Source organism: Bicyclus anynana, chromosome 24 (assembly GCF_947172395.1).
Source record: "Bicyclus anynana chromosome 24, ilBicAnyn1.1, whole genome shotgun sequence".
Taxonomy (NCBI): Eukaryota; Metazoa; Arthropoda; class Insecta; order Lepidoptera; family Nymphalidae; genus Bicyclus; species Bicyclus anynana.
The window spans coordinates 3992024-4018040 of NC_069106.1; the positions used below are offsets into that span (position 1 = coordinate 3992024).

General features: G+C 35.7%; 1 protein-coding gene across 4 annotated transcripts; it reads right to left on the reverse strand.

Moving 5' to 3' along the window:
- LOC112056410 (zinc finger and SCAN domain-containing protein 2-like) lies at positions 1–25908 on the reverse strand. Of its 4 annotated transcripts, none has more exons than XM_052889155.1 (12): positions 25689–25903; positions 25332–25500; positions 23919–24119; positions 22986–23114; positions 21192–21274; positions 20146–20351; positions 19452–19547; positions 15680–15814; positions 11727–11837; positions 10129–10334; positions 2997–3097; positions 1–1800 (listed from the first exon to the last, which is right to left on the reverse strand). In XM_052889155.1, exons 1-12 carry the CDS (start codon positions 25806–25808, stop codon positions 1756–1758), a joined length of 1602 nt encoding a protein of 533 aa, XP_052745115.1. In that variant the 5' UTR covers positions 25809–25903; the 3' UTR covers positions 1–1755. The 4 variants fall into 4 exon arrangements, 3 of the variants coding, with proteins under 3 accessions (XP_052745115.1, XP_052745114.1, XP_052745116.1); XM_052889154.1 differs by lacking the exon at positions 15680–15814 and adding an exon at positions 17478–17612 and having other exon boundaries at positions 25689–25902; XM_052889156.1 differs by lacking the exons at positions 1–1800; positions 2997–3097; positions 10129–10334; positions 11727–11837 and adding an exon at positions 15254–15473 and having other exon boundaries at positions 25689–25908.
- Positions 25909–26017: the final 109 nt, after the last annotated feature.

A 26017-nucleotide genomic window follows, 5' to 3' on the forward strand; every position in this document is an offset into this window, starting at 1 on the left:
TTGATTCCATAATAACTTTTATTTCTACACCATAACAAACTTACTTAACGTTACACAATAACTTAATATTATAATGTCGATTACAACAAAACTAATAAAAAAATATATGATCGTACATTGTACAATATTAATATAAAATTATTGCTACTACAAAATCACGGATTCATATTTAGCTAGACACCGCAAGCCGTCCATGTAAGTTGGTTGGATCAACTCGAAATAGTGCCAAACGCCGATTTGACACGCTCCAACTTTACACTGCGTGCCTTCGTAGTTTTAGAAATAACATTTACGTAGATATGTTTTTAATGATCTAAAGTCGGACCAGGGAGGCAGTTATTTTATAAATATGAATATATGATAACAGCCATATTTTTTTACGATATCGATGATCACTATTGACGTAGGCCTATTAAAATGATTTTGTTTACTTCTGGATATCTGTAATTCAACCCGGGTTTTGCTTACTAGTAACAATGCCAGTAATTATTATCCAAATGTTCCCTAACATAATATTTTTACCTGACATACAATTTGCTAGTGAATTTACGCAAGATGTGATTTTCAGTCAATTCGGTGTGAAGTAGAAATAATAATTAACATATTAAGATTTTTAACAAGTCATCAGTGGCTTGACGTAACAATTAAAACGATTGCATAGTTTTAAACGTGTATTTAAAAAATACCTAAGTTAATGTATTTTTAAATTAGAATCGATCCGGAAATACTAAAATTTAGGGATAAAAAAGATATTTCATAAAATGATATAGACAAATTCTACGCGATATACGTAGCACAATAAATAATAACTCTTTTTTACTCATGAATTTAAATATTAGTGAGAGTTAATGTGCCCTTTACATTGACCTCGCATAATAAAAGGATGCACAATCATGTAGAAAATTTCACTTAAAAACTGGCAAATTTTGCTTTGACAGTTTTAGAATTATTGGTAAAGAAAATTATACCTAAAATCCCAAATTTAGAGCAAATTCAACATTAAGGACTGAGTTTAAGGTTGAGTTTGCAAATGCGACTACCTGAATTGAGTGCCAAGAAGTTGTGTTTGGCACTCAATCCACTTTTTAATAGGAGATCGATGGCCCTTTATGAATAATCCAGTGGCACTAACATGCAAGCAACGAGATAATATCGTGAAGAGAAATAGACAAACTTTAACCAATGGCGGCGCAACCAGAAATACCGCTATCTCTTTCATTGCATTGGTACGAATGAGATGAGACTGGGACAACTCCGACGCCATTGGAAATTTTTTTTTATATCTCAGGTCGGTTTAAATATTTTATTCTGAACTTTTAACACAAAGTAAATTTTGTCATTTCTGAAGTAAAACTAAACTTTTTTTTAAGGTTTTTTTTTTGGGGAGCACCAGATTAAGTGAGATTGTGGATTACATTTTACAATTTTTTGCTTTAACATGTAGTAGTAGTAGTAGTCCCTTGTAGCCCCGGGGCTCCATTGATAAGGATAGCTGCGCCCCTTTGTCCAGACGCCATTTAAATAAGGCCAAGCCTTCCCCCTTGTAGAAGAGGGGATATGGTGTTTAAACCCAACACGCTCCAATGCGCTTTGTAGGGCTAAGCGTAACGATATTCGTGAATAAGCAATACAGCTAATCTTTATATGTTATACACTCCTAATATAAATAATACGATGTTTACAGCTTACGTAAAGTTATTTTACAACTATTTCCATTGCAACTATATCTAATATCTATGTTTAATGTAAAATTCGCTATTTGCTGTCCACCATGATGGAATAATCATCGTCTAGGACCACCTGGAAATATTAAAACACACCAATTACTAATTTCAATATTTTGGATTTGTTTAGTTATCCAAAAACCAAAATATTTCAATGTACACAAATCTATGTTTAACACACACTGATTTATATACGGTATCTAGCTTAATATTGGTCCTTGAATTGTTCATTAACACTATAATAAGACTTTCCTAAAAGCTTGCGTTTAATAAACACTTTGAACTTTTCGCTAAAAATGTTGTCGTATTTTTCTGTGATGTTAACATTCGCACGAATGTATTCATTACAAGTGAATGCTTAAATGGAACTTATGGTTACCTTAACTCTTTATATTATATTTATATATATATATATATATATATATATATATATATATTTTTTTTTTTTTAATTATTTATATATATAATTACATATAATGTATTGCACCTTCCCGCTCTTTCTTCGCAAGTTCTCTCGTCAGGGGTTGCCTGGTAGAGATTACTTATAGTAATAAGGCCGCCTTTGCATGCTAAGTTTAATTTATGTTTTTAATGTTTCAATTTATAATTGTATTTTTGTGTGCAATAAAGTATTTCTTCTTCTTCTTCTCTTTGGATATTGTTAAAAAAAAATTGAATGACATGGCTGACTCTGGAATACTCTGGACCAATCAGTCATTCTCAGAGGGATGACTTTCAACACGCCAGGTTGTTGAAAGTTCACTGTTTCTGCTTCAATTATTATCTAACAGCCCAGTCATTTTTACAGGATGACGGCATTGACCTCTTATATTAAAAGGACGCACAATTATGTAGAAAATTTCATGTAAAAACAAGTTTGCTTTGACAGTTTTAGAATTATTGGTAAAGAAAATTCATCCTAAAGGCCATATAGTTCATTATTCAATAAAATTCAGAGCAAATTCAACCTTAAGAATTGAGTTTAAGGTCGAATTTACAAATGCGACTACTAGAATTGAGTGCCAAGAAGTTGGGTTTGGCACTCATTGAGTGGGGACGTTTTTTGGTCGCTGATTGTGCATCCACTTTTTACTAGGAGATCGATGGATGATGTTTAATGTATTGCCTAAGTCATCCAATTAGCTAGTCAATTTAAACAGTTGGTAAGTTATGTACACCTCAAAAATTAATTAAAATACTAAAAACCACCACCCTGCTCCATTGCAGGATGGCGGGCTATCAATGATTAATTAGTATGGACGATTAGCTCACCCCTTGCATGTTGGCCACCGCTCGATCTGTCTCTTTCTCCTCAGTATCTTCCTCCTCTTCTAACTCTTCGACGACTTGCATCTGCGCCTCTTGGTCGCCGTCTGCAACCAAAAATTAAATTAAAAAAAAAACATTTTTTGACAGCTCTTATTCATAGATACTGAAAATTAAATGTCCAATCATCATCATCATCATCATATCACCCTATGGACATCCACTGCAGAACATAGGCCTTTTGTAGGAACTTTTTTTTTGTTATTTACAAATTAGCCCTTGACTGCAATCTCACCTGATGGTAAGTGACGATGTAATCTAAGTTGGAAGCCGGCTAACTTGTTAAGAGGAGGATGAAAATCCACACCTCTTTCGGTTTCTACACGACATCGTACCGGAACGCTAAATCGCTTGGCGGTACGTCTTCGTCGATAGGGTGGTAACTAGCCACGGCCGAAGCCTCCCACCAGCCAAACATCACGATCCTGAGCCGCCTGTGTCCAGAATTTAATGAAAAGCTGTTAATTTAAAATTACAAAGAGGTGCTTCAATTTTATTTGTATAGATAACCAGCGGACGCCTGCGACTTCGTCCGCGTGGAATTTAGTTTTTCGCAAATCCCTCGGGAACCATGGATTTTTCCGGGATAAAAAGTAGCCTTTGTGTTAATCCATGTTATAGTATATCTCAATACCAAATTTCAACTAATTCGGTTCAGTAGTCAAGGCGTGAAAGGGTAACAAACATTCATATCATCAAAATTATCAGTTTTCGCAAATCTCGGGAAACCATGGATTTTTTCGGGATAAAAAGTGGCCTATAGGTTAATCCAAAGTAAAATCTATTTCCTTTCCAAATTACAGCCAAATCGCTTCAGTAGTAGCGGCGTTAAAGAGTAACAAACATCCAAACATCTACACAAACATTCGCGTTTATAATATTTTAGTAGGATAGGATTACTTGGCAATTACTTGCACTGATTGTGATGATTATAATGTATCGCATTTCACATATGAAGATGAAGACAATAACGAAGAATTTTGCAACAATAACTTAGGTTTTACACATAATGATGGCGAATCCAAGGAGTTAGTACAACAAGGCAATACACCATGTGGTGAGTTGGAACATTCATTTTTGTTCATAGAACCACATAATAATGGCGAATCCTTGCTGTTAGTATACCATACACCATTCTGTGCTGAGTTGGAACATTCATTTTTGTTCATAGAACCACATAGTAATGGCGAATCCTTGGTGTTAGTATACCGTGGCAATACACCATTCTGTGCTGAGTTGGAACATTCATTTTTGTTCATAGAACCACATAGTAATGGCGAATCCTTGGTGTTAGTATACCGTGGTAATACACCATTCTTTGCTGAGTTGGAACATTCATTTTTGTTCATAGAACCACATAGTAATGGCGAATCCTTGGTGTTAGTATACAATACACTATTCTGTGCTGAGTTGGAACATTCATTTATTTTCATAGAACCACATAATAATGACGAATCCTTGGTGTTAGTATACCGTAGCAATACACCATTCTGTGCTGAGTTGGAACATTCATTTATTTTCATAGAACCACATAATAATGACGAATCCTTGGTGTTAGTATACAATACACTATTCTGTGCTGAGTTGGAACATTCATTTATTTTCATAGAACCACATAGTAATGGCGAATCCTTGGTGTTAGTATACCGTGGCAATACACCATTCTGTGCTGAGTTGGAACATTCATTTATTTTCATAGAACCACATAATAATGGCGAATCCTTGGTGTTAGTATACCGTGGCAATACACTATTCTGTGCTGAGTTGGAACATTCATTTATTTTCACAGAATCCCGGTGCAGTAATCCCAATTGACCTTCCATCAGGATTTCAGCAATTGCTCTTTTCGCATATAGTTGCTGTTGTTTCTCCATATTTCGTATATCTGCAGCGCAAGCCATAGCCCAATGATATTGATTTTGGTATTCATCTTTTGCTTCGCTTAAACGTTCATTATCTACTTCTTTAATGTGCGTTTCCTTGGTCTTTTTAGCATGTTTAGAAGATATATAACTCACACTACTGAGTGTTGAGTGTGGTGGTCGTATTTCCTAGAAGCAAAGAAAATAATCAAGAACTGTGTACTTCTTTTTCAATTGACAATTGGTCGAGAATGGAAAGTGATTGACAAAAGGTTCATCTAGTAGGACGCTACTTAGAGGCGGTCTAAATATAAAAGGTCATAAACCCCAGTTAAAACAATGGTCAATATTTTTACATGGCATACAACTAAATGTTGAGATAAAAAGTTGGATTGATCACAGTAAATAAAAAAAACATGAAGATGACTAGTAATTAAAAGTTTATCGTCCTCTTTTCTACTTACATAAAAAAATACAGACTTTTAAAAAAAAGGGACTAAATTCGAGAAGAAACCATTATTTTTATAATATATATTTCTCGATTTCTCGAAGACAGGACCAAGTTGAAAAATTATTTTTTGTCTGTATCATCAGGTTATCCACATGATTATCAGGTCAGGATATGGTCATCCTTGTAAAATTTAAATAAAATTGAAGGGAACTCTTCTAATTTTTGAAGTCGGTTTTTATTGTTGTTTTGAAGAAGTAGTAAAAAAAATACAAAATAACAATTAGTTGGTTAGTTATTTCGTCGGAAATGGCAAAGAAACAAAGCTGCTTCCAAATCTATACTAATATTAAACAACAGAGGTAAAGTTTGGGGTAATCTCCGGATCTACTAAAGAGATTTTGAAAATTCTTTTACCACTAGAAAGCCTATTTCTGAGTGAAAATATAACCTATTTATTTTAACCCCCGTACTCACGGAAACGAAAAAAAATGCGGGCGAAACCCTGGGGCAGATATTTAATTAGTATACTACTTACATAACCTCCTTCTTTATTATACTCATCCCCAGTATCACTTTTTTCACCATTTAAAAATGTCACCGATTCCAAAGGCAATTCCTGATCGTATAGAAAATCCATGTGATCGTAATACCACAAAGTCGGTACGTATATCGATTCAGATTTCATGGAATCCACATATTTCTTTAGTTCCTTACGATAATTCGTTCTGAGACTATTAATTCGCCTTTTTAAATCCTCTTTCGTCGCTTGTGGATACATCTCCTTATACTTGGTAAGGAGTATATCATACGCCATGTTTTTCTTTTTCCTATTGTGATACACCTTGCTTTTTACTTGCCACAAAACTGGCGAATCCCGATACAGTTTAATGCAGTCAATTAAAAACTTTCTTTCCTTGTTTTTCGCTGAATTTTTGTCCACCATATTGTTTTCGTCCACCATATTGTACAGCTGATCACAATCGCTCCGAACAGAGTACTGTGTTAATTGCGCAATAACCCAATAGGCTATGACAAATCATTGTGCAATAGCCTTACAGTTAGGGTTGTCACACATACTTTATTGTAAACTAGCGGACGCCCGCGACTTCGTCCGCGTAAATTTCGATGTCAACTTTACTACTACCCCTACCCTACCCCTACCCCAAACCTACTCCTACTCTACCCCTACCTTACCTACACCCTACCCCAATCCTACCCCTACCCTCCCCGTTCCCCTTTCCCTTTCCTACCCCTATCCCACCCGTACCCCTATATCCTACCCCTACCCTACCACTTCATTATCCTACCCGTACCTCTACCCTACCACTACCCTACCTCTACCCTACCCTACCTATACCCTAAACCCGGCCCTAAACCTACCCTACCCCTACACTACCCCTACACTTCCCTACCCGTACCCTACCCTACCCTGTAACTTCTCTATCTTACTCCTACCCTTAGCAAAATCGGTCCAGTCCTTCGAGAGTGGTGGTATGACCAAGAGAAATAGAGACTTCTATGCTAATAATATAAAGAGGTAAAGTTCGTGTGGTAGTAGGAGGTAATCTCTGGATCTACTGGACCGATTTGGAAAATTGTTTTACCAATACAAAGCTACGTTATTTGCGAGTGTCATAGGCTATGTTTGATTCCCATATTCACACGGGAACGGGAACTACGTAAATGAAAGCGCCGGGCGTCATATAGCGGAATTTCTGCGTCTTTTAGAAATTTTGTATTATCTCCGAAACTATTTAAGTAATTAACATACTGTAAAGGGCAAATCTTATCTCCATAATATCCTTGTGATTATTAAATAATTTATTTTAATAAGGATTAAAGTTTAGTTGTATAAATAATGACGTAAACCTAAGTATATAAAATTATTAATTTTTAAAACACAAAAACTACTATATCTGCTAATATATAGAAGATAGATATATGGTGTCGCGGACTTTTTTGTAGAACTTTTAAGGATACATAAAGTCTCTATACATTAATTTCAATTTTACACAATAGTTAAGGCAGCGCATGCGAATAAGTCTGTTTAAGAGGATTTTCAGTCCGACTTGTATGACAAAAACTGTGATAACTCGGCTAATATATATGATACCAATATAAAATATAGCCTATAGCACTCCCCGATAATGTAGCATTCTACTGGTGAAAGAATTTTTAAAATCGGACCAGTAGTTCCGAAGATTACCCCATTTAAAAAATGTGACAAACTTACAAACTTACAAACTTTACCTCTTTATAATATTAGTATAGATTATTATTGTACTTTATTTCAGTTAATTGTCATAGGGTAGTTGATTAATATCGAATTCAATAAACACAGTATTAATTTCGTATAGTACTTGGAAAAAGGGTCCAAAATATACCAATTTTAATAATAGTAAAATTTCACTTTAAAAACTTCAATTTTTTTCTTTTTTTTTTTAAATTTTTAAAAATTTGTTTTATGTCACTGCGAGGCCGTGTATATCCGTGGTGTCACCTGGATGAGGGTATCGACTGAAAATCAATGCTGTAAACTCCAGCAATTGATCCAGATCCATGCAGCAAAATGCTGAGCTGGTACCTTTTTCAAGGTTGTGCCAAACATGACAGAGTGGTGATATTTCTGCTACTTCAGTTTTGCTCTTGCCTTGCTCAGTCAGTTATTTGAGGCATCAGACGCTGCATCGGTGCTTCGGCATTGCGATGTATGGCACAATTAAAAAAAAAACGTTTTTTCTTTCTTTCTTTTACTGTCCGCCATTTTGTGACGTCATAGTCTTAGTATACATTATAAACGATGCCAGTCGTGACAAAATAGAAAACCTTTTGCATACTGACCACAAAACTTCATGATGACATTTAATAACCAAATATTTATTTTCATAAATAACCCCCTATATGATGTTCTTCCTCCTAAATTCCCACGTCCTTTAAATGTTGAGTGTTTGTTAATGTCTGTGTTTAGTCCCTATTGTAAATTTATATGTAAATATATTCAATGTAATAACATTAAGCTGTAAATATTATGTGTATGTGCTAACAATATTAATTTTGTGTCCTTTCAGAATGTGACTAACAACCACACTAACAAAAAAAAAAAAAATCCGCTATTTACAGTGTCAAAATTAAGCTGAATAATAATCAATTCTTGATTACCAGCTTACACCGATCAACCTCTAAAAGTGTGTCTTCCTTACCACGCGACATTGGCGAAGTAAATTGTACCCAGTTGGTACAGCAGCAAGCCATAAAATCAAAAATTGAATTGAATTTTCATAAATAAAGATGGCAACCCTACCTACACCTAACAATGCGTAAATATTGTGCAGAAATTTTAAGCTAGCTCAATCTGGAGTTCAATCATTGAGTCACAACAATACTGACGAGACGTTCAATGTTATGAGCAATCATCACTTCAATCATCTATCTATACTTATAATAAAACTGTAGCAGGTCCAATTTTGTACATTAAAGATGTTTTAATTTTTTTGTTGGAGGGGATTATATAATCGTGATAGCTCAGTGGACCTCTGCCGATTCCGGAGGGTGTGGTTTCGTATCCGGTCCGGAACATGCACCTCCAACTTTTCAGTTGTGTGCATTTTAAGAAATTAAATATCACGTGTCTCAAACGGTGAAGGAAAAACATCGTGAGGAAACCTGCATACCAGAGAATTTTCTTAATAGGGATGATGACAGTTTTTTTAAATTGTATATAAATTAATTAGAGTATATTAATAGCAAAGCAATTTTGTAAAAGTAACAGGGTATCTGCGATCATTACTTTCGGAGCTACAGGGATTTATAGGGTCAGATTTGCGGCGCTGCCGCGGATCCCTGAAAAACGCCCCATACAAAATGGCTCGAACTAATGACATCATAGGCAATGTAATGATCGTTAGATTTGTATGCGCGTTCAAACAAAATTACTAATATCTTTGTTATTTGTGCGTTTATGTTTATAGTTCATTTATTGAAAAATGTCACATTCAATGTAAGGAAGCTAATTAATTCAAAAACTGTATGAATTTTCATCTAATAACCATAAAAAAATTTAATAGATTTTGAAATTTTATAATCTTATTTATTATGCAAATATCCAATCAATCTTTGCTTTTTATATATAAATTAGTTAACATTGACCTTATTTACCCGAATGTATCATAAAAATCAATATATTCAAACCTAGTCATCATCCCCATTCTCTAGGTGTGTAAAGTCTGCATTGGGCCAGCGTGGTGGACTATTGGCCTAACCCCTCTCATTCTGAGAGGAGACTCGAGCTCAGCAGTGAGCCGAATATGGGTTGATAACGACGACGAACGATTACGAACCAAGCGGGTGTAACCGCGCGGCGTCAGCTAGTCCTCTATTGTAACCAGCAAAAATGTATACTGCATGGCGGTAACTTTATTCAATCACTTGCCTGAATACATAAAAAAAATAGCTGTAAATAAATTTAGGAAGACATTATTTGATTTATTAATGAAAAAGTTGTACTATAGCGTCAATGATTACATGAGTCAAAAATTTAAATAGGGACATTAACCATAAAAGTGACATTTATATTAACATTAATTAATTCGAACTTTGTTTTATTTTTATTATTTCTAAATTTGTAATTTGTAAATTAATTTGTAAGATCTGTTAACTTTTGCACGCCAACTATGGCATGATGTGTTAAAATATAATATAAGACCTATGTAAATGTACCATATTCTGGCGAAATAAAATTGATTGATTGATTGATTGATTGATTCACCTTCGGAAGTGGCCTGTATGAGCCGCAGCTGGCCGTCCACGATCTGGCCGGTGACGACGCCCGTCAGGCTGGACACGTTGAGCTGCTGGCGGATCTTCTTCGCCTCCTGCTCGATCTGCTGCTGGATGTACACGTCCTTGTGGTGCACCTTGTTGTGGTACTTGAGGTGGTGCGCCTTCGTGAACTTCTTGTTGCACGGCGCGCATCTGTGGAACGTTCGTCCGCAATCATTGACCTCGCATAATAAAAGGACGCACAATCATGTAGAAAATTTCACTTAAAAACTGGCCAGTTTTGCATTGACAGTTTTAGAATTATTGGTAAAGAAAATTATAGGTACCTTAAGGCCTTTAAATATAGTCCAATACTCAATAAAATCCGAAATTCATTATCATAAGAAAAGGCGCATACGGCGACGTGACGATAATCATGTGGCCGTCGGCCGAGTGGCGAGACAATGCATGTTCAGACCTGGCGAGTGAGCGAGCGAGACAGTGCGGGGAAGCGGGAGGGTGGACACTCGGCCTAGTATATAGAACGGGAGCCGAGCCACTGTCTCGGCGCTTCGTTCGGTCGAGTGCTCGGCCGAGCACTCGTCGATATGTTTATACGTACCGAGTACTCGGCCGAGGGCACTGCCTCGCCCGTTTGCTCGGCACGTGTGATCAAGGCATAAGAGCGTCTCCTCTGAGACTCGGACCTCGGCTTAGAGGGCCGTTCGGGAACCGTCGGTCGTCGAGATGGAACAAGGGTCCGAAATATATCGATATCAATTAATTAAATTTATGGATTTCTTATAAAAATTAATTTAAATATCACCTATTTTTTCAAAATTTCCAAATGTCAAAAACGCTGTCGTCCATTTTGTGATGTCACCAACACACTTGATGTACTAAACGTTGAACTAATTATTAACTAATATTTTTTTCAATCGCTCCATTTGTGTGGGATTTATTATAGTGACGTCATAAAACAGTTGAAATATACACTGTCATGGCCGACATGCGTTTTGGCTTGCATTGTCAAAAACATATTATTAAAAATTTAAATTTTCATGTAATCATGTAATCTCAAAACAAACGTCTCAAAAAAATATGAAAAAAAAAATAGTCTGGTAGAACGATTATGAATTATTTAAGACCATTTAAAAAAAGTGTCAACTAGCCTATTGCCTCTGCCGTTGCTCTACGTGTTGTTTTAACTATACTCCAGCCTTTCTTGATGAATACTGTTTACCTATAAAGAAATTAGAAATGAAGGTAGAAAACGCATGTCATTTCATAACTTATTTATTTTAAATTATGTATGGTTTGTTTATAAAATGTTTTTTAAAATATATTAGCCATATCTAATTGTTCTAAGCTTATTATTCTAATTTATTTTCATTAATTTAAGAACAAGTTAATTATAATTATTATTAGTTGTGAAATGACTAGTGATTCATACCCTCATTTGTAATTTGTTTGTTGGTAAACAGTACTCATCAAGAAAGGCTGTAGTATATTTAAATGAGCCTATATGACTACAAAAGGCCTACAACGATCGACGACCAAAGCATGAAAATAAAGGTGTGACGCGAGCACGTGCTCTATACTCACGAGTACTTCTTCTCGCCGGTGTGCGTGAGCATGTGGTTGGCGAGCACGTACGAGTAAGTGAACGACTTGCCGCACAGAGCACACTGGTACGGCCGCAGGCCCATGTGCAACCTGTCACATACAAACTTTATTATAATGGATAATAATTTTTTTTTTCTTAATAAAAGATAATTTGCCAAATCTTTTTTTTTTTAAAATTGCGCTACAATTAGTCGGGAAAGATGAATGTTAGGAGTGGGTACGACAGACCAACGGGGCGGGGATCGAACCACCACTCCTCGGTGATGAGTCAGACCGCTCTTACCGTTGAGCTATTGAGGCTGTTTAATGATGGATATGCACACCAAAATAGAGCCGTGATAGCCCAGTGGACTGCCTTAGATTCGGAGGGCGTAGGTTCGAATCCGGTCCGGAGCGTCCACATCCAACTTTTCAGTTGTGTGCATTTTAAGAAATTAATTATCACGTGTCTCAAACGGTGAAGAAAAATCATCGTGACGAAACCTGCATACCTGAGAATGTTCTAAATTCGCTACGTGTGTGAAGTCTGCCAGTCCGCATTGGGCCAACGTGGCGGACTATTGACCTAAAACCCTCATTATTAGAGGAGACTCGGGCTCACCAGTGAGCCGAATATGTGTTGTTAATGATTATAATGACCGTGGATATAATTTGAAAAATGAAAGACTGATAATCAGCTTTTATTTAATGAGAGTGCAATTTTTAGTACCTATTCTTAAAATACATAAAGCTTTACTAATATTATAAAGAGGTAAAGTTTGTGGGTAACCTAGTTAGATTGTGGATCTACCGAACTAATTTTGAAAATTCGTTTACCACTAGAAAAGCCACGTTATTTGTGAGTGTGATAGGCTATATTTTATCCCCGTATTCTCACGGGATCGAGAACTATACAGCCGTAACCGCGAGGCGTCTGTTAGTATTTTTAATATTTTTTTAATATTATTTATCGATCGTCGATATAGCATTAAAAAAAACTTGATAAAGCTGATTTATGAAAATGACTAATTTTCAACCCTTTTCAATTTATTAGGGGTTAAAAATATTCTTTATCACATGATTTCTGCACCATTTTTTATTTAAAAAATAAAACTAGAAAAATTAAAGATTTTCCTACAATATTTCAACCTATATTAATCTTTATATTTCGTTTGCTTATATTTTTAAATTATCTATGTATATTTTGCTAAAAAAGGTCTATACTCCAAGAGCCAATTCTTTAAAATCGGTTTAGTGTTTATACAGATACTCTAACATACTCAATATGCCTCAATAGCTCAGCGGTAAAGGGCTGGAGTCATCACAGTAGGTGGTAGTTCGATCCCCGTCCTACGGTATATTGTCGTACCCACTCTTAACAATTACCTACTTATTAGAAAATTGGTCATATTTAAGAGATATGGCAAAAACTTTTTTTTTACATTTACAATATTAGTATGGATATACGATACTAGATGGCGCCACTGGTACTTTACCACGCGCTATCGATGTTTCAACCGCGAAAGTACTAATAGCTTCTCGAGCTAATGTCAAATTGCCATCAGAAGGGTCTTAACTGACTCGACTGAACAGCGGGTGATGAATTGGGATATGATCACTCGTGATTAAGATCCGCTCGCTCGCGTCTCAACTATCGCAGAGGCGCGTGTCGAATATCTGACGCTGTTTTTTGGCCTATTTTAATTCTTTATAATTTATCTATGCTCTAGTAAACTAGCGGAGGGACCGCGATTTTAACCCGCGTAACCAGTGGCGTGCACAAGGACTTTAAATTTTTAACTAGGGTATGCACTATGGGTGTAATGGAAAATTTCCTCTCCTGATAATTTTAAATAAGAGACAAAAGGTTTAATGAGTCCTCAGGGTAGGCAGTGCTTTTGTACATCTATAGTGCACGCCTCTGCCCGTCACTCACAAATAATTTATGAAAATATTTGTATTATTAGTTGAACATAAAATAAATTGTATGATTATAATGTATTATGAATATTATTTAAACGGGTACATATCACGATAAAACGACGAGATTTTTAATGTCGATATTTCGACCCAGTTGCATGGGACCACATAATATATATAATGAACAACCACGAAATAAGTTTAAAATCATTAAAATGTATAGTGTTTTAAGATTTTTCAAATTTCACCCTTAATTGGACAAAGGTTGGTATATACTCGTTAATACATGGAATGTAGGGATGTAATGGAGTGTGAAGTGTGTATGAAGTATACTTGACACCCTATTATTATTATTTTTACCCTAATTTAGATTAATAATAACTTACCTTTGATCCGGAATAAAAAGTACTTACTGTTTGCAGAGGTAATATAAAAATATCTTGTACATGGTTGTTCCGTATGACCTGAACAACCTGAATTATTGACAAAATCTTACAAACCTGTTTGTTACCTGTCGTGTTTCTGCCAAGTGCCAGTAAATTACAATATCCATGGTGTTTATGTCGCGTGCCATTAGATTACAATACCTCTTGTGTCTTCTACAGCATGCTATACAATACCTGTTGTTTCTGTAGCATACCATTAGGTTACAATACCTCTTGTGTCTTCTACAGCATGCCATACAATACCTGTTGTTTCTGTAGCATACCATTAGGTTACAATACCTCTTGTGTCTTCTACAGCATGCCATACAATACCTGTTGTTTCTGTAGCATGTCATTAGATTACAATACCTCTTGTGTCTTCTGGAGCATGGCATACAATACTTGTTGTTTCTGTAGCGTGTCATTAGATTACAATACCTCTTGTGTCTTCTGGAGCATGACATACAATACCTGTTGTTTCTGTAGCATGCCATCAGATTACAATACCTCTTGTGTCTTCTACAGCATGCTATACAATACCTGTTGTTTCTGTAGCATACCATTAGGTTACAATACCTCTTGTGTCTTCTACAGCATGCCATACAATACCTGTTGTTTCTGTAGCATACCATTAGGTTACAATACCTCTTGTGTCTTCTACAGCATGCTATACAATACCTGTTGTTTCTGTAGCATACCATTAGGTTACAATACCTCTTGTGTCTTCTACAGCATGCCATACAATACCTGTTGTTTCTGTAGCATACCATTAGGTTACAATACCTCTTGTGTCTTCTACAGCATGCCATACAATACCTGTTGTTTCTGTAGCATGTCATTAGATTACAATACCTCTTGTGTCTTCTGGAGCATGGCATACAATACTTGTTGTTTCTGTAGCGTGTCATTAGATTACAATACCTCTTGTGTCTTCTGGAGCATGACATACAATACCTGTTGTTTCTGTAGCATGCCATTAGATTACAATACCTCTTGTGTCTTCTGGAGCATGGCATACAATACCTGTTGTTTCTGTAGCGTGTCATTAGATTACAATACCTCTTGTGTCTTCTGGAGCATGACATACAATACCTGTTGTTTCTGTAGCATGCCATTAGATTACTATACATTTTGTGTTTTTGCAGCATGTCATACACTACCTGTTGTTTCTGTCGCATGCAATTAGATTACTATACCTTTAGTATTTTTGCAGCATGTCATACAATACCTGTTGTTTCTGTAGCATGCCATTAGATTACAATACCTCTTGTGTTTTCTGGAGCATGGCATACAATACCTGTTGTTTCTGTAGAATGTCATTAGATTACAATACCTCTTGTGTCTTCTGCAGCATGCCATACAATACCTGTTGTTTCTGTAGCATGTCATTAGATTACAATACCTCTTGTGTCTTCTGGAGCATGGCATACAATACCTGTTGTTTCTGTAGCGTGTCATTAGATTACTATACCTTTTGTGTTTTGGCAGTATGTCATACAATACCTGTTGTTTCTGTAGCATGTCATTAGATTACAATACCTCTTGTGTCTTCTGCAGAATGCCATACAATACCTGTTGTTTCTGTAGCGTGTCATTAGATTACAATACCTCTCGTGTTTCTGCCTGGTGCCGTAGTCGGTGAACCGTCGCTCGCATATGCGACACTTGTACGGCTTCTCGCCTGTATGCTTCACCATGTGACGCTTAAGAGCCTCCTTCATGACGCACGAGTAACCGCACACGCTGGTACGTATGGTTTTTTTTTTTTAATTATTTACAAATGCGAGGCAAAGGTCCTCTAGTACAACAGCTGACGTGAATTTCAAAAAATAGGCCGTAGTAAGTGAATTTCGTATAAATATTATACAATTATTTTACAGTTTGGATCGTGCCGCGTTGCGAGATGATGATTAAGGGCCCCGTAAGGGTTCGAAGCTAGTCGGGCATACTTCGACGTTGTATCACGTGAGTTTTAGCCGTTTTCATAATAAATTAATATAACACTAACGATAATTTAAATTCTAAAATTCTCTATTAAGTTTGTTATTTAGCGTTGAACGAAATTTATAATTTGTCTTTGAAAAGCCATCTCGTAATGTTAGCTTTATATTGCTTTGTTAATCATGACGCGAAGATGGTAATGACGTCGTCATATCTGTTAATTATCCCGTGGCGTATGACGTGATAACTATGACGTATTGTGGACGTTGCCTGACTCGTTTATTTATCACACGATTATGGAATACACAAAACACACGATTATACGGTAACAACAAAAAACTGAAATAACCACGTTAGCTGTATACCAAAGACAATAACCTCTACAGACCTTTGGGATAGAAACGCTGGCATAGATCGAAATCGCACACCTCGATGACTCGTGAATTTTCGTTCATTAAGAACTCCTTGCTTATCGTAAAATATTCTGCCGCAAGACTGAACTAGTAACTTTTTTACTGTCGCCTCTTAAAGACATCACAACCATAACTTAGACACAAATAAAAAAAAAACTATAAGTAAAAAGGAAAATATTTAATGTAGTCATTTTGTATTCCAATTTTGTAGACCTACCTATATGTATGTATATTTTGTAGGAATCAATTATTATTGACGCCAATATTGGTCTTATAATATTGGGGATTGGCGTCCTAATTTTAGGGTAAACTAAAAGAAACTTAAAAGGAATAATAGCAAGAAGGGAGTCTTCGCCCGTGCGGTACAGGGGTGAGGAGTATGACGTCAGAGGCGAGTGTGGAGCGGGCGGCAGGTGTATTCTCAGTTCATTAGTATATGAGTATAATAAAGCCATTCTGAATGTGCACTATTTACCAACAAACAAATTAAAATTGAGGGTGTATATCCGGTAGTCATGACTAGTTGTTCAACTTACTTATGTATGAAATTTTTTTAGGCTCAATAGGCTACTTGCCTCTTTTGTAAACAGTGTTTAAACTTAATTATGGAAGTATTATAAGCTATATTTTATTTTGTCCCGTCAATAATAACCAGTAAAAAAATTAATATAAATGAAAAAATATCTACGTAAAATATTTGCCGCCGAAACACAACACATTAGCAAGTGACGTCATTCATAGAGATAACAGCGTGATTGGCGTTTGCAGTGATGTGATAAAAATACAATTTTGTTTTATAAAAATATTACAATTATGAGATTATTTTCACAAATAAAAACGTGATTAGAGTTTCTAGGCATCTAAACAGCCTATATGCAAAAAATCTTCTTAGTTTTATACAGAGTGAGATTAAGAATTTGAATTTGTATTCATAGTTATGGGCGGCAGGAGATTTATTAAACTTTTTATCGTTTCAAAGTCAACCGAGGCTTTATCGAAAGGGCGACAGTAAAAAAGGTGCCAGTGACGTCATCGGCACGTTATGCACTCGCCTCTCGTGCTTCTGCCGGCTGCCGAAGTCGCCGAAGCGCCGGTCGCACACGCGACACTTGTAGGGTCGCACGCCGGTGTGACGCATCATGTGGCGACGCAGTTCCATGTTTAGCACGCATGAGTAGTCGCATATGCTGCGGACAACCGTGCCTGGCTTAGTCATTGGTGGACGGTGCGTGAGAGTACTGTAAAGTACTCTTCCTCCCAATTCTTTTATAGCAATAACTAGTCCGCCATGTTGGATTTAGACTGATGTCACTTTATTTTTCGAATTATTCTTAGCAAGCTCTTTCATTGGACACCCATATTGTAGAAGTGCATTGTAGGGGCACCCATATTGTAGTTCCATGTTTAGCACGCACGAGTAGTCGCATATGCTGCGGACAACCGTGCCTGAAATAGTCGTTGGTGGAGAGGGGGTGGGGGAGTAATTTACTGCCTTATCTTTAATAGTAATAACTAGTCCGCCATGTTGGATTTAGACTGATGTCACTTTATTTTTCGAATAATTCTTAGCAAGCTCTTTCATTGGACACCCATATTGTAGAAGTGCATTGTAGCGCCACCCATATTGTAGGGCCGCACGAGTAGTCGTAAATTATGCTGCGGACATACTCTATACCCCAAAAGGAAGAGGGAATCCATTTTTTTTTGTTTTAATACACGACATTTTATGCTAAGCTGTTTATGGTTTAGGATTATCTGTAAATTACTTTCTTTCTTTCATTTCTGTCTCGTCTGTCTGTCTGTCTGTCTGTCTCCTCGGGAACGCATGGAGATATGGAGTTGAAATTATTACCATATACTCAATTATCGTAAAAAAAGGATAATTCCGCTTATGTAACAAGAAACGTATACTTTGACATTGTCAAGGAAATTATTATTTTTTTGGTTCAGAGGTTTTCATGGAAATATGTTTGACAACAATCATGATTAATTGTGAGCAATGATGTGGTGAGATAGGAGAGGCTAAGACCAGAATTTCGTATAGAACACCGGATTCAGAATTTTTGTCTGTTTCTTTTTTTTAATTTTTATTGACTTATAACATTGATAAAACCTTTTACAATAAACACGAGTGTGGGTGATACATTGCGATTTCGATCTAAAGCCACAATATGGGCGCAGGTGTTAATAAGGCTTTACAAAAAACAATCACTTGAAAAAATTTGTCAAAATGCATAGACAAAATTAAAAAAAAAATCTTTGAAGGCATTATATCACCCGCACCCATGTTTCGTTTTGGAACGAAAAGAATTAATGGATTTTATTGTTCAAAATCGATTAATTTTTATTTAATAAAAAAAATCATTAAAAACTTTTAATCTACGATACGGCTCTCAACGGTCTCGCCTGATGGCAAGTGACAATAGTCTACACTAGGCAGTAAAGCTATAAAATAATCGTGTCAGCATTTTAAGTAAACAAGTCAAACATTTGTCAAATTCAATTTGTTATCGAATAATTTCTAATCAAATTGCGGGTTTGTGTAAATCTTTTGTCAAACATTGCTTAATGAAAAAGTCAAGTTTGATAATGATGATGGTGTTACAAAAAAATGTTTAATTCCAACAACCTTTACATATTTTCCAAAATTTGAGCTCCAAGAATTTTTTAGAGTTTTACAGCTTGGAACTTTATCCCGGATAAATCCTGGATAAAAAGTAGCATATCTGTTAATCCAGAGTAAAATCTATTTCCATTCCAAATTCCAGCCAAATCGTTTCAATAGTAGCGGCGTTAAAGAGTAACAAACATTCAAACATACGTACATCGTGTGGAAAGCGAAAGGGGTGTGGATTTTCATCCTCCCCGATTTCATTTTAGACTGTATCATCACTTATCATCAGGTAAGATTGTAGTCAGGGCTAACTTGTAAAGAATAAAAAAAAACATTCAAACAAACATCCATACAAACTTTCGCGTTTATAATATCAGTAAGATTAGTATACATGATATATAGTGTAACATACCTGCATACAAACGGCTTGATGCCCAAATGTCTCCGTATATGTGCTTGGAGCGACGCGTTCGAAGTAAACGACGCGCCGCAAGTTTCACACACGTGCCTGTAAACAATTGAAAAAAAATTACAAATACAGATCCCGGCAAGTAAGTTAAACCAGTGAAGCTTTAAAAATGTGATTAAATGAAATAAAATTTTTAAAAATTTTTGATTATATCACCCGCAAAGAAACATGGGTTTCTTTTTGGAACGAAAATAATTAATGGATTTTGTTGTTCAAAATCGATTAATTTTTATTTAATAAAAAAAAAACAATAAAAACTTTTTTCCATCTACGATAAATTGGCTCTCGACGGTCTCTCGCCTGATGGCATGTGACAATAGTCTACACTAGGCAGTAAAGCTATAAAATAATCGTTTCAGCATTTTAAGCTAAGTCTGACTGGTGGGAGGCTTCGGCCGTGGCTAGTTACCACCCTACCGGCGAAGACGTACCACAAAGCGATTTAGCGTTCCGGTACGATGCCGTGTAGAAACCGAAAGGGGTGTGGATTTTCATCCTCCTCCTAACAAGTTAGTCCGCTTCCATCTCAGACTGCATCATCACTTACCATCAGGTGAGATTGTAGTCACTCTCACGTAACTTGTAAAGAATAAAAAAAAAAAGCATACACATATTATAATCAAAATGAAAAACTCACGTCTTCTCGTAAACATATTTCTTCTTATTCTTCTGCTGAGGCTTCCGTTTCTTGGCCTTAGGGTTGAGGATGTGATCGGGTATGGGCTCGGAGAAGGCCATGATGGTCTCCTTCAAGAGCATGTCTTCTCCATCATTCTCCTCTTTAGGCTTCAGTCCCTCTTGGACAGATTTGCGTGGTCTGCCGCGTTTTTTTGGAGGTTGAGCCTGAAATAGAAGCAGAATATCATCATGTATATAAAGATTAACACAATTGTTTGAAGTGCCGTTGGACATTGGGTTGGACTTCAAGGTGTTGGGGTCCTTAAGGGGGCAGGGGCGTAGCACCCGCCGAATCAGCCGTATCAATGATACTACTTGGCCCCTTATGTGTGAAAGCAAAAATTTGTAAAATGTAGTCCATAAGCTCAATAGGGATGATGACAGTTTTTTAATTTTAAATTGTAGTATAAATTAAAAGTAAGTAAAGTAATTTTGTAAAAGTAACAGGGTATCTGCGATCATTACTTTCGGAGTTACAGGGATTTGAAGGGTCAGATTTGCGGCGCTGCCTGAAAAACGCTCCATACAAAATCATCAATACAATACAATACAATCATTGATCGTTAGTTTTGTATGGGCGTTCAAACAAAATTACTAATATCTTTGTTATTTGTATGTTTATGCTTATAGTTCATTTATTGAAAAACGTCACATTTAATGTAAGGAAGCTAAAACTGTATGAATTTTCATCTAATTACGATAAAAGATTTTTAATAATTTTAAAATTTTATAATCTTTTATAATCTCTATGTCTAAATTAGTTAACATTGACCTTGATTTATATATATTTTAATGATTTTCAAAATCAATATAGTATTCAAACAAACAGGGACAAAAAAAAAATAATAAAATGAAATATGTTTAACAATTTTTAAAATTCAACCCTTAAAGTGGTGAAATAGGGGTTGTAAGTTTACATTGTTCTCCAAGCAGACAAAGTCGCGGGCGTCCGCTAGTTAAAAATATAATAAAATGCATATACCATAACTTGGACTGCAAACGTACCTGTTTTTTCACTTCCACATCAGATTCTGGGTCTTCCATACCAGGAGTGAAGTCGGGATCATCCGCGGCCCCACCGTCCAAGTCTAAAAGGAGAACCATACAGGTAGCTCAAGTCTTTATATTACCCAGGACTCAAACCTAGAACCTTGTGATTTAATATTTATTCAAGTCTGTAGCAGCCCTAACTGGCATGCCAACTAAGCGTTATTTCCAACGCGTGTTGCCCATGCATTTTCAAGTTAGTCATTCGTCGATTTCGTAACGCGACGGTTCGATTCACAGTCCGCTATCTCATTTAGTAACTTTAACATAAAATATAATATAGCTTATAATACTTCCATAATGGGGATGATGACTAGGTTTGAATATATTGATTTTTATGATACATTCGGGTAAATAAGGTCAATATTAACTAATTTATACATTAAAAGCAAAGATTGACTGGATATTTGCAAAATAAATAAGATTATAAAATTTCAAAATCTATTAAAATTCTTTTATCGTAATTAGATGAAAATTCATACAGTTTTAGCTTCCTTACATTAAATGTGACATTTTTTAATATATGAACTATAAACATAAACGCAGAAATAACAAAGATAGTAGTAATTTTGTTTAAACGCCCATACAAATCTAACGATCATTAATTGCCTACGACGTCATAAGTTCGTACCTTTTTTGTATGGGGCGTTTTTCAGGCATCCGCGGCAGCGCCGCAAATCTGACCCTTTAAATCCCTGTAGCTCCGAAAGTAATGATCGCAGATACCCTGTTCCTTTTACAAAATTGCTTTACTATTAGCATACTCTTAATTTATAAACAATTTCAAAAACTGTCATCATCCCTATTCAGTTTAAACACTGTTTACAAAAGAGGCCTATAAAAAATACGCGTAACTGTCAACGAATCAAATGAGAGTGGCCATTTTTGCAGACGAAAAAGCTACTCTGGATGCTGTCCATAGAACAAAACTAGAGAGACATCGCAAAAATCATGACACTACTTACAATTTTACAATGAAGATCTCCCAGATAGATATGTATCTATCACATTACCAACAACGATTACATATTTATTAGCAAGTGTCTATTATTATTATTAACTGAAATAACTAAATGACCGCTACATAACCCTAAAACTTAATAATTAAGATATTTTGTAAAATGTTTTAAAAAGTCTTTCTGTTTTCCAAATCCTCGGCAGTGGCACGCAATAGAAATATAGCATAAACAGGACTATGATTTCTCTCTCTCCACACAATATCATATTACTCAAACCTAGAACCTTGTGATGTCTGTTGTACCCACTCCTAACACAGTCTTTCCCGACTAATTGGAGGGGAATGGGAAAATTGGTCATGCGCGTAGCGATACGGAGATAAAATATAATCAGTGTTACTTGCACAGAGTAACCAAAGTGAATCTTTACAAGTAACATACTGAAGCCAAAGTAACCCATTAAAAAAACAAACGTCACGCGTCTCCTTGACAAACGCATATACAAACTTTTTTCATAATTTAACACTAACAACAATTACGTAAATTAATATGATAATCAATAATTACCAATAAAAAATTACTCCATCTTATTTCTTTAGTTTTTGTAAACAGTTTTCAACATATTTAATAACATAAGACGCCGTTTTTCTTGGATAATATTAAAAATTACTGATGCAACGGTTTGTGTCGTACTGACTCGAAATGTATTACTTTTTGAATTATGTATTTGCAGCGGCTACAACACCGTCGCGTTCCGTACACTCCATCTGTATATTATTGATTAATCTGTGGTTACCTGCAAATAATTCATCTGTGTCCTCTGGCTCTTGCTTCAGCTCCAAAGATCCAGACGCCAAAAGGGTTGTCAATGCTTCAGGCTCTTTTATTTCTTGCTTGGGCTTCTTCCGTTGGTATGGCGATACATCTAATAGTGAAGATAATTAATTAAATACCATAATCATATTCTAATGGACAGAAATATGTGAGGTCCTCCTTCAATCTCCAATTCAATGTAGTATATCATCGGTCTAGATACCTCGTAATTAGCAATTTACTCAGTTTGCACGTACAAGCCAATCACATCTAGACCGACAATATTGGTTATTTCATCACTTTTTTTTTAAATTTTATACTTTGTTTTGCAGCCTAGAAACATATCTCCTATAGAAGATCCTCCTTTCAACAGCAGCATAATTTCCTTTTCCATAAGAATAAGGAGATAAAATATAGCCTATAGCACTCGGGGATAGTGTAGCTTCCAAACAGTGTAAGTATGTTCCACATTGGTTCAGTAGTTTTTGAGCCTAATCAAGGCAAACAATCAAATCTTTTCTCTTTATAGTATTAGTAAAGGTAATTACATATAAACTCAGACCAATCATAGAAGGACCAATATCTAAATTCACAAACAAAATTGTCTGTCATTTTCTGAAGAAAACAATCTTAGATTTGGTATATACTTCATACTAAACTAGTAGTCTTTACCCATTTTTTACACTATTCAACTACTTAAAAGGTATTTTTAAGGAGCTCTTTAACCGACAAACATGATTACAACTATGAAACATCGATTCTATAGAGACAGTTTATATAATTGCATTAGATCGTTGTTCATATACTTTGACAGAAAAGTAACGTCTAGTGAGGCAGGTCCTATACAATGGTCTGAGCATAAAAATTACCATTAATTCACGGTTGGTGTATAGCGTTGTAGTGTACATATACTTACCAATTTTCCCCTGTTCATTTGGATACTTCCTCGGTCGGCCTCTCTTCCTTTGCCCCGGAGATTTTGTGACCACAGTACTGGACGGTGTCTTAGTAATTGTCCGTGTCCATTTAGCCTGCGGATCGTGCTCCACAGGTAACTCGTATTGCAGTAGAAGCCCATTCTCCTGCTTGATGGTGATTGTTTCCGTTTCATTTGGGTCTGGAATTTTAATGTTTTATCATCACTGATAATTTTAAATATAAGCTATCAAAACAATATCAAATAAAATAGTTATTTGATAGTGTAAAAATCGGTTGACTGTAAAGTTGGTTTAATGATGATAGTTGAATGTGACAAAGTTGTAAGAAAATACTGATGGAATGGTTGCATTTTTTAAAAGAAAATGTTTGTTTTTCTAAATTACTGTTTAATATATCTTAATAAACCAGAATATACTTTTTTTCTTGTAAAAAAAAGTTGGCAACCCTACAGCGAGGGAACAACGCATGATGATCTTTTTTCAAGTGTGCAGCCGGCTCCATCGAATTATAAGATGTTGTCACATCAAAATATTAATTTTTTAAATAATAATAATAATAATAAAAGCCTTTATTCAGAGTTTGTATATACAATCTGTTTGTCCCCTAGGACAAAGGCCTCCTCCAAACTTTTCCACAACTCCCTATCCCTTGCAGATTTTGCCCAGTTGCCTCCTGCGAACTGTCTTATTTCGTCCGCCCATCTCTGTTTTGGTCTTCCTCTTCAAGAGGAAGATTCATTTTTTACTTGTATATAATTACTTTTGCATGGATTAAGAGCTTTTGTCTGTCTCTAATTAAAGCATATACACTTTGGAGAGTTATTCAATGTATGTCAAAAAGTGCATAACGTCCATCTAGGGTGTTTTATGGTAAACACATCCCAGCCAACAAACTGTTTTTTATATTATATTTTAAGTGAAGAAATGAACGAGACGCGGGGCCCTTTGCTTTGCCATCTAGTATCCGGAAGTATGATTTTAGAAATTATTGATATTCTATTACTTTTAAAATCCTAGTCAACCGTAGATGGACCTGATTTTCAATTGGTCACTCTAGAGTATGACCGAGATCTTTGCGTTCTATACTTACTTTGCACTCACAATACCTATACCAAGGTATTATATTACTAAGAGCAAACAGGAGAGAAGCCATAATTGGATCTCGCTCCATTCAAAAAATTTACTTTGGGTAGGCGCTATCTACATGCATATGATATGCAAATGAAGAATTTCTTTCTTTCTAATCTTAGCACTTTAATAATTAAATTATTATTAAAGTTTAATGTTTACATTATTATTCACATTTTTTACATTGTTATTGTATGGACAGTAGTCTGAAAGGTGAACAGATAAGTGTTAAATTTAGGTTCACTTTAGTTTCATGAACTTACCTTCAGTTTTGGTTCCTGAAACAGCCTGGGAGGTACTCCAGAATTCCTCAAGACACTCTTTTAGGGTGTCGTTAGAAGATAAACACTGCTTCTTGAACTGGCAGGCGTATGTAAGGCGATCCACGCAGTTAAGACAAATCAACGTCGGCAGCGAATCATTTTTGGACACCTATAAATTATAATTTTGGAGAATTATTGGAAAATATTGATTTATATCAGTACGCAGTAAGGAAATTTCTCTGGGATGTCAGCAAAAAATCACTAATTCACAATAAATAAAACAATATAGCAACATTATTGTCGAAAAAATTATAGGGTGGCCATCGCAACCATTTTGCAAAGGTAATTTTGTCGTACCTCCACTCCACAGCAGTAGGTGTACTTGTCGCCCAGTTGTTCATTGTTTTCATCCCAATCAAACAGGGAAACCATGTCCCCTGTTTCCAGACAAACGCGACATGTTAATTGCCAATCCATTTTTCGGTACCAAGCGGTGTGTTAATTCAGAAAATACAACATAGCTTCAATAAAATTCTACTTTTTAGAACCGGAAGCTTGGATGACAGCTGTAGTTGCCAATATTGCAGCATAGATAAATACGCGTCGATGTCGTTCCTTTATAGCCACAATACTAGATTCCTGCAACAAATTAACACAATAATTCTACATTTCACGTACATTTTATA

Bases quoted from the DNA above. Each gene is read 5' to 3' on its own strand.
- LOC112056410 (XM_052889155.1), bottom strand. From the start codon at position 25,808: ATGGATTGGCAATTAACATGTCGCGTTTGTCTGGAAACAGGGGACATG. The intron at 25,501-25,688 runs GTACGACAAAAT...TATAATTTATAG, and splicing joins CCTACTGCTGTGGAGTGGAG to GTGTCCAAAAATGATTCGCT. The intron at 3,098-10,128 runs GTGAATCAATCA...TTTTGGTTGCAG, and splicing joins CATACAGGCCACTTCCGAAG to ACGGCGACCAAGAGGCGCAG.